The 9,106-nt window shown below is 38.0% G+C and overlaps 1 protein-coding gene across 2 annotated transcripts; it reads right to left on the bottom strand.

Annotated features, from left to right (window-relative positions):
* Positions 1–671: 671 nt before the first annotated feature.
* ccnt1 (cyclin T1) lies at positions 672–8,288 on the bottom strand (the record flags this gene model as incomplete). 2 transcript variants are annotated; one of them, XM_079239171.1, is made up of 9 exons in its annotated part: positions 672–3,627; positions 3,712–3,782; positions 4,694–4,857; positions 5,005–5,050; positions 5,176–5,238; positions 5,799–5,859; positions 6,435–6,563; positions 6,652–6,733; positions 8,116–8,288. In XM_079239171.1, the coding sequence occupies 9 exons, from the start codon at positions 8,286–8,288 to the stop codon at positions 2,344–2,346; spliced, it is 2,073 nt and encodes a 690-aa protein (XP_079095297.1). The 2 variants fall into 2 exon arrangements, with proteins under 2 accessions (XP_079095297.1, XP_079095298.1); XM_079239172.1 differs by lacking the exons at positions 672–3,627; positions 3,712–3,782; positions 4,694–4,857 and having other exon boundaries at positions 5,001–5,050.
* Between the last annotated feature and the right edge of the window lie 818 nt (positions 8,289–9,106).

Below are 9,106 nucleotides of genomic sequence, written 5' to 3'. Positions count from 1 at the left end.
CACACAGCATGTTCATACTTAAATATTTGCCCAGATCAAATAACATGTATTTTTAAAATGACTGATATATTGGAGTTCTATTCTAGCTAAACCTTTATACACGTAACACTTTTTCAATTGCATTGTAGGTAAACCTACTAAGATAAATATTCAGTGCCTTCACCATTTCCCTGTTAGAACAGAGTTAAACAACTAAAATCCTTTGCTGCCTGAGCAAGGAGCCTTTCTTTTCCAGCATATTTTCCATTAATCAAAGAAATAAAAACATTTTACCATTGTATGGTTGTTTTTTTGTGTTTTGTTTTGTTTTTTTTACTGCATTTTTGTACTGCCTAAAACAAGCTTTGTGACAAACTGAAAGTAAACCAAGTTAAGAGTAGTAATATTACACAAACCATACAGAGCTTAATATAAGTAAAACTTACAGGTGATATCCAATTTTTTTCTTTTTAACCAACAACCTCTTCCTCTTAAATTTCAACATTCATCAATGGATTTCATGCTCAAGATCCCATCGTAGAGGTATATCAACAGCTTGTTTGCATCTATGATTTTATACAAATACAAAAACACATGCAAAGACCTGTGAATGGTTGTTGGTGGATGGATAAACAATCTGAAGATAAATATCCAAATTCTGAGATTATGTATTAAACAGTTTTAAAACAGAGCAGTATAAAACATGATTTATTCATTTAAACTGCCAAATTACATTTTATAAAAGGTCAATGATTGATTTATATAGCATGTTATCAATACTCTTGCATACTGTGACCACAACAAAAAAATGAACAAGTCTCCTCCTGTAGATATGAACATCTGCCTACGTTTGCGCTGACCACAAAATACCAGAAAACAACTCACTCGTCTAATTATTTTTGTTTGTTTTGGTCTTTTGCTGGCTAGGACTTCCTGAAAAAAAATCAGATGAGTATCTTTAAACGTTCCAAACAGATGTCCGTTGCATGAAGTTAGTGTATTCATCAGAGAAGTGAATATGAATATTTTACAACCATTTAAAACAATGACTGCAACACTCAGTCTAAGAAAGAAAATACATAATTTTTCTTGCAATTTTCCAAAACAATGTAGAAAATATTTTGTGTCAAAGAATTTGCAATCTTTGTAGAGGTTAATGAAATAATGCAGGAAATGAACACTGAGTATGGGACCAAGTTTTGTTGTTCTCGAAAGAAAAATAAGAGACAGAATTAAGATGGCTTTGGAGACATGCACTCTCAAACTAGCCTGTACAGTCTGGATGAAGAAAAATCCCTTTGCCCAGATAGAACAGTGGGGAACCTTAAAAAAGTAGAAAAAGGGGACAATGTTTTTAAAAGCACTCAATAAATAACACACTGTAAAAATGTTACAAAAAGACGGTATGTAAGAGGGCCTAGCAGATGCGTCACTGAAATAAAACTCAACCTTTGTAGGTTTTTATTGTCAGAAAAGTTTTCATTTCATTTTCACTTTTTTCTAAAATGAGATTGTTTTTGTAAAAATATCAGAAGACATTAAAAGAACAAAAAAGCCCTCTCCCAACAACTGCTGTATAACATTACAAATAGTTTTAGTTGTTTTTTTTCCCCCTTGTTTTCTTTTTGCTCAAATCGCTCAATCAACTTTGGTCCTTTTCAATATTACCAAATATAAAAAAAAATATTCTAACCTTTTAAATGCCAGTTTGATCAAACTGTCACTGTTTTTACCAAACAAATGAGTTATTTTCCATATAATGCATGTTGGTGGATTAGGATTTATCCATCTGTACTGTTAACTAATCATCAGACTGATTTCCACTAATTAGGAAAACAATCTTGTAGCTTCTTAACATGCATTTTATGCAAAACATCTGTACAACCTGTTTTGTAGTTGTGATTAGAATAGAGGCTAGTTTACCAATTTGAAGACAAAAATAAAGCTAAATAAAAAGAAAAAAAATTAATAAAAATACAAATTAAAAATAAAATAAAATCTTGATCTGTATTGTCTTTAGAGCCATTTTGAAGAGAGGACTTTTTTTCCCTCACGTGTCCAGAAAGGGTGATAAATTTAAGTGACCCATAACACTTAAGTCCAGAACAAGGACAATTCTCCTATATAATTTCATTTAGATGGAGCAGGAAAGAAAAACATTATCTACACTTTCCTTTTGCAAACATCATTATTGCCCCACAAGTTAAAAAACAATCGCACTGGTACATATTTCTGCTGTCACCCTGAAGCCTACAAAATGTCGGGTGAGTTTTAAAAACAAAACAATAAACATTATACAATACTTTATATAGGAAGGTGAATGTTTGATGTCAAGTACAATGTGGTGGTCTCCTGATCAGGAGCTCATTTGGGTAAAGGTGGAAGAGGGGGTGGTGGTTCTGAAGGCAAGGGTGGAGGCCTGGGGTTGCCTCCTCTGGAGCCACCAGAGTACCGGTAGTCCCCATACTGAGATCTGTATTCAAACATGGATGGCTGGGACGGCTGGACCCCCTGCGCGCTCAGAAGAGAGTTTAGCATTTCAAAAGTATCCTGGTACTCGTTTGACTGGGCTCCGGCTGCTGCACCGTGCCCGTTTGTGTCCGTCTTGTCACTTTTGGAGTGTGAAAAGGTTCCTTGATGGTGGGAGAGGCCCAAAGTCGGAAGGAGGTCGGGAGCATGAGCCAGACTTTGTCCAGAGGAGGAAGACAGGGACGGCAGCTGGTAGGGATTCCTCGAAGACTTACTGGCTTTAGATGCGGGGTGAGATCCTGTTGGATCCTGGGAGTGTGTCCTCTTCCGTGAAGAGGAAGATGATGAAGAGCTTGTTCTAGAGGAGTCACTGGAGGCCTTTTTGCTGCTTGGCAAAGCCCCGCTGGAGCTGGATGAATGTTTGTGTGAAGACGACAGCGAAGCACTGCTGGAGGAGGAATGATGGTGGTGGTGGTGGTAATAGTGGTGGTGGTGGTGGTGATTGGAACGGTCTCTGTGCTTGTCTTTGCTCTTCCCCTCCTCTCCAGAACTCCCACTTTGCTTTTCAGGCACTCGTATTCTGACTTTGATGTCTGGATCCTGACCGCGGCTCCCGCCGCCGTGTCCGCTGCTTCCTCCGGCTGATGGAAAACGCACCTTTACAGACCGGTCATGCCTCTCCTTCTCTAAGGGGATTTTCAGAATAATGGGGGAAGGGTTGGACATGTCTGTGGAGGAGGAGCCCGACTGCTGGTGGTGATGTTGCTGCTTCTCCTTTCTCTGCTGCTGACCAATGAGAGCCTGGGCGGCGTTGGCGTAGTCTCTCTTTACGCTGGCCTCCATGTTCTCCAGCTTCCTCTTCTGTGCAGCCAGGACATCGGCGTTCTTGGCGCGGTACTCGCTGAGGGAAACCTTGGCTGGAGCGTGTACCTCGTGGTTGGGCTGCTGTTGCTCAGCTCCAGTCAGTACTTTTCCGCTCCAAGTCTGAGCGCTGCCAGATGCGCCTCTGTCTTTGTCACCCAGGGAGGAGGAAGAGGAGGCAGACGGTGGAGCTGACAAGCTCATCAGGCCTGCCACGGTGCTCTCTGACGAGGCCATAGAGATCATGCTGATCATAGCATCCCGCTGGTCCCCCTCCTCCTGGACTTTTGGCTTGGCTTTTGGCGTTTGACCTCCAGCCTAGAAGCCAAGACACCCGGCTGTCAGCGTTAACGCCAGTGTATAAAGACAGAATGTTTCAAACTGGGGGACAAAACGCCGTACCTTCCAGTTCCTGATCCGTTTCAGACGGCTGGGCGTTTTCTCCAGGATCTGCAGGAACTCATGAGTAAGTTCTGAAAGAGGTTTAAGCAGGAACATGATCATAAATCCTGATTAATCACCATACAGAACACAACATTTTAAAGCAAACAAGAATTTCCAGCCATGCAACTAATAAAACCTTCTGCCAAAGAAACTACAGGAGGGAGGGGTAACTGGGAACACAACACTTCAGTACTCCTAACACATTAACATTACATGCATGTGTAGTACTTGTAATATGATCATTATTATTGTTGAATATATACGCCGAGTACTAATATTACTGATGTGCTGTTTTAGGATGGAATTGATTGTGGTTTTATATTAAACTATTATTATTATTATTTATCATCAATATAGAAGCAAGATTTTAATTTTATCATCTTCATCATTAATGAATAAATATTAATTACAATACTCTTTATTACACATCTCCACTGTAGTATTTAAGCACTGTGGGTTATACAGGATCATAGATTATATAAAACACGGTACATAACACATTACTATATTCTTATCAACACATCAATTGTGATCCTAATATAATAGGAATGTTAATTTTACTACATAACCTCATTACAAACATGTGCTGTTGCTTAATATGTTCGTGATATATATGCATTATTATTATCATTATTGTTTAATTACAATAAGAAGTATTGCATGGTATTGTGCATGGTAGTGTTTCCTGTTATTAATGAATGTGACGTGTATACCGATTATAGCTCAGGTTATGTAAAATGGGTGGGATTAATTATGACATTGTTATTTTTGGTTTCCTTTCCTGGTTTGTTTTGTTTTTTTTTTTTATTAACAATTATGTTAAAAAACAAAAACAAAGAAAAAAAAACAACAACAATTAAATCTTTCAGGTTCATGTCAGACTGATGGAACAGCTTCCTTGTTGAAAGGATAGATTTAGGAGGTGATTTACAGCACGTACCATCCAACAGCTCCAGCGTAACCGTGGGATCGACATACTCCCACCAGTGTTTGCCGTCTGTAGACACAGGAATTTCCCAGTTGGACCACTTACAGGCAAGATGGATGCATACGCAGGCTACAATGGGTGGGCTGTACTGCAGGCAGAACGTTGTCAAATGCAGACTATGTGGCAGGATGCGTCCGGAGTGCACGGTAAATCAGAAACAGAGAAAACGACAGAGATTCAGCAGATCAAAATTAAACTGAATATGTAGAAATATATAGAAAAGCACGATGCACCACATAGAAGCTTGATCCTTCAGATTTTACCTGTTAGTTGCCATAAAGTATGATGTTTGGGCAAGATCCTTACTGGCTGGAAAAACAAAAAAACCAAAAACATAAAAGAGTTATTTTGCTAGTTTAAGTGCAAAAAACCAAAAAGTGCTGACGGATGAAAAATGTGTCTGTTTTCCTAAAGATCAATGACCTGATGCTCACCTCTAACAAGCTGAGTGCACTTGACAACATGAGTGTGAGGATGGTCGATTGTGATTTCAAAAGCTGCAATAAAACAAACAAAATAAAATTAGTTTAGTGAGATTAATTCAGGATTAAAAGATCAACATATTATGAACCAACTTGGCTTCATAAAATCCAGTTTCCATGGAAAACTTAATATTAAAATCCCTGGAAAACAGAAAATGAATGTTATCAAACCAAACTAAGTGGAGAATGATGGGAAGTAGCTACTTTTCATGGGATAAAACACATTGACATGATGAAAACATATAAAACCAATGATGCCATGTAAGTGAGCTATTTACAGCTGTTTCCTGGCCCATCTTGTTCATCACAAACTCCTCAAAGAAATGTCTTAAAACTAGGTTTAATTTAAAAAAAGAAGAAAAAAAAAGGGTGGCGTGGAGGGTGGAGATGTTCAAAGTTAGGGACACGAGAGAAATAAAGAAGCTGTGGAAAACTGCTTCTAGTAGGAAGCATGAATGTCACGTTTCAAAGCTGCTAACCTCATGTGGACTTTCTGTGAACAAAAACTGAACAGGTTAGCTTTGTGTGTTTCTGGGGGGGAAGTAAAGGGGCCCAGTTCTTCCCTCCAAACTTACCCAGGGTCTGGAGAATTATGCTCTCAAGAATGACCAGGTCTTGAGCTTGTTGCAGGTAAGCCTGAGGTTGAGAGGACAGGCACGTTACTCACCGGGAGGCCTCTGAGCACTGTCAAACAAGAGCAGCTGAACACACTGTCAGGCTATGAAAATGTCTGATAATCAACCGGAGAAAACTTTCTTCCTTCTGAAATACATGATAGAGTCCCACATTTTGAACATGTTTTTCATACAGACAAAGAATAAATGATGAAATCCAGACAGCAAATACAGGTGCTCGTTTTTCCAACTCTTAGACATCACATTACCTAGATCCTGTCTCCTGCTCTCTCAAACTATACAACAAGCCACCTTATTTCACCTACAGGAGCAGCATCTCACAAAAACCTGATTGAATACTTTTACCCAGATTATTTGCAATGTGAGAAACAGGGGCCGAGAGGAAACTGTTGTTAGATCGGTCACAAAATTCAACCAAACATCGAAGTTAGACTCTGAGAACCCACTGAAGCATAGGGAGACTCTGAAGTTTGTGGCAAAGACGACACATCTCTGATTACCAAAGATCAATCAACTGAGGTTGCCACTTCACGTTGGCATTGCGGTGGGTCATTTTTACTCTTCTCTGACACTTACATCACTGCGCACATCAGGTGAAGGGTCCTGAGGATTCAGACATGCATGGGCCACCTTGATGACATGTTCCAACTTCCGAGGCTGCTCCTCCACCTTGGCAGCAAGGAAGAGAGCGGCAGGAGAAATAACCTGAAAAAAGACAAACCATTACTTCTCACGTTTGGACCGAAAGTAGTTGGGCTGTAGGTGAAGTATGAAAAGGAAAAACAAAACTTACATTTCTGTGAAATCTGGTGAATGACTGGACCATGTAGAACCGATGCATGTACACAATGGCCGTATTTATTGTAAGTTGAGATCTGATAGATAGAAGTTAAAGATAATTTGTGAAACAGCACAGAGGCAGAAAATTCTCTACGATTCAGATAATACCGTAAAAATCCAGTGATGTTATTTATGGGATAACAGCTACAGTGGGGTCATTTAGCTTAATATCAACAAAAACAGTTGTGTTATACATATACTGAGTAGTTCTATTATTATTGTTGATATAAATGTTTTTATTATTATTACTGGTATTATGACTGCATTGCTCCATTACTGGAACTGCTTATTGTATTTATATAGATTATGCCAGCAGTTCTCAACCTTTTTGCAACACAGTACCCCTTGTAAAATATTTTTTCAGCCAAGTACCCCCGAACCAGTGCAAAGTACCTCTGGTTCAGAAAAAACACGAAACACAGCATTTTATCATTTGTGTTTGGCCTTTTAAACTTTAATTGTGTTTTGCACATTTTTACTATATCTTCAACCAGGACTTCGTTGTTTTTTGTTGTCAAAGCAACAGTGAGGTTCAATTTACATCGAAATGTGGGATTTTGGGAGGAATGAAATGGTGTAAATCTAAACGTGAATTCAGTTTATGAATGTACACTTACATTTATTGGAACATATTAAATATTTATATGATATTATATTTATATTTTATTTAAGGATGTTTTAACGAAAACATTTTTTTTAAAAAAATGTTTAAATTTCATGTACCCCCTGGAATGCCTTGAAGTACCCCATTTGAGAAACAGTGGATTATGACATAAAAAGGATATTTTTATTATTATAATTATTTTTTTATACAGATATTACTAATGTACTGGGTTACTACTGTTGTATTTCTACGAGTTAATATTGTTCTTGATATTGAATTGCTCATCACTAGGGTGGGATTACACATAAGCTTATCCTTCTCTCCTTTTGAATGTTTTGTCACTTTTTATTTGTTTATTTTTTTCTTGTTTTTGTTTTTTGATTTCATTATGTTCAAATAAACTTTTCCAATTAATCAATCCATTATATCCGTAAGAAAGACAGAAACGTGTAAAACTCAGACAAGCCCACTAGATAAGCTGGAATGAACATTATATTTACATAACTTAAAATGATAAGAGTAGTTTCAGCATTTCCTTTTGGACATTTAAGGTAGAGACGCTAATGCTAATGCCTCGGAGGCCTACACAGGCCTACTTAGCCCCGGTTAGCCTGCTACGCTGTTGTCATATCACACCGAGCCAGCGCGGACTAAAATCTTTAAGCACTGCGTTAAACTGATAGACAGCATTCAGTAAAGACAGAAAGCGGCTACGAATAAAAACAAAACAAAACCACGCTCCTGGTTGAGCCGGCTTCGCGGAAGCTAAACTTAGCTTAGCTAGCTGGCTGGCTGCACCGCGACAAAAGATACACGTTGAGCCGCTGTCCCATGTCCTGGAGAAGGTTCGCCGCCTGTTGTCTGTAGGACAGCTCCTTGTCGGGATCAAGTCCAGCTCGCCGAGATGGGCTGTTGTCGATCTGTTGTCGTGTATAATACCATTTGTTATTACAGCTTGCAGGGAGAGAACGAAACGAAGCCGCCATTACTAAGAAGGACGATAGTTCAAAATTTCTGTACGTCACAGGAACATACGTCACACGTCGGCGAGGTCTGCGTTGTTCCGCCGATGACCGGCAGGGGGCTCCAAATACATCTCACTTTCTTTATGATCCCACTGATGAATCACCGGGCTTTTTTACTTGGCATTGTTTGATTTATTTTGTTTATTACCTCCAGCAAGATCGGTTTTTATTTATTTATTTATTTTCGAACTTAAGAAGCTTATTTTATTTGTTGTAAACATAGTTGTTATTTTAAAAGTCCTTTTTTTTTTTTAGTTCGAAATAAAAAAATAAAAAAATAAATAAAACACACACACACACACACACACACACACACATATATATATATATATATATATATATATATATATATATATATATATATATATATATATATATATTGTTTGTGTTTATGTTAACTCAAAAAGTTATGGTTGGATGTTCATGAAATTTTTAAATGTGAAAAGGGAGAACTAATTTGATTTTTGTGGTGATCAGGATCAGCGTTTGGATTCAGGATTTTTCAGAACTGTGGCCCTTGGCAAGCTTTGCTCTCTCCTGGTTGTTTGATTTATTTGGTTTATTTTTATTTAAATCCCCATTAGCGGCAGGCAAAAACTGTTGTTATTCCATAGACTTAGACTTGACTTTATTAATACCTTTGGGATGACTCCCTCAGGAAAATTAAAATCCTGGGGTTCATTTGTCAAGTAACATATACACATATTCAAATACATTTACATGTAGCTTATATATCTACACAAACATAAAAAAAATGAAAGTTTATATATAAACTTGTG

The sequence above is a fragment of the Telmatherina bonti genome (genome assembly GCF_933228915.1).
Source record: "Telmatherina bonti genome assembly, chromosome: 4".
Lineage (NCBI taxonomy): Eukaryota > Metazoa > Chordata > Actinopteri > Atheriniformes > Telmatherinidae > Telmatherina > Telmatherina bonti.
Note: the sequence above shows the minus strand (reverse complement) of the source record. Positions and strands in the feature narration are given on the sequence as shown.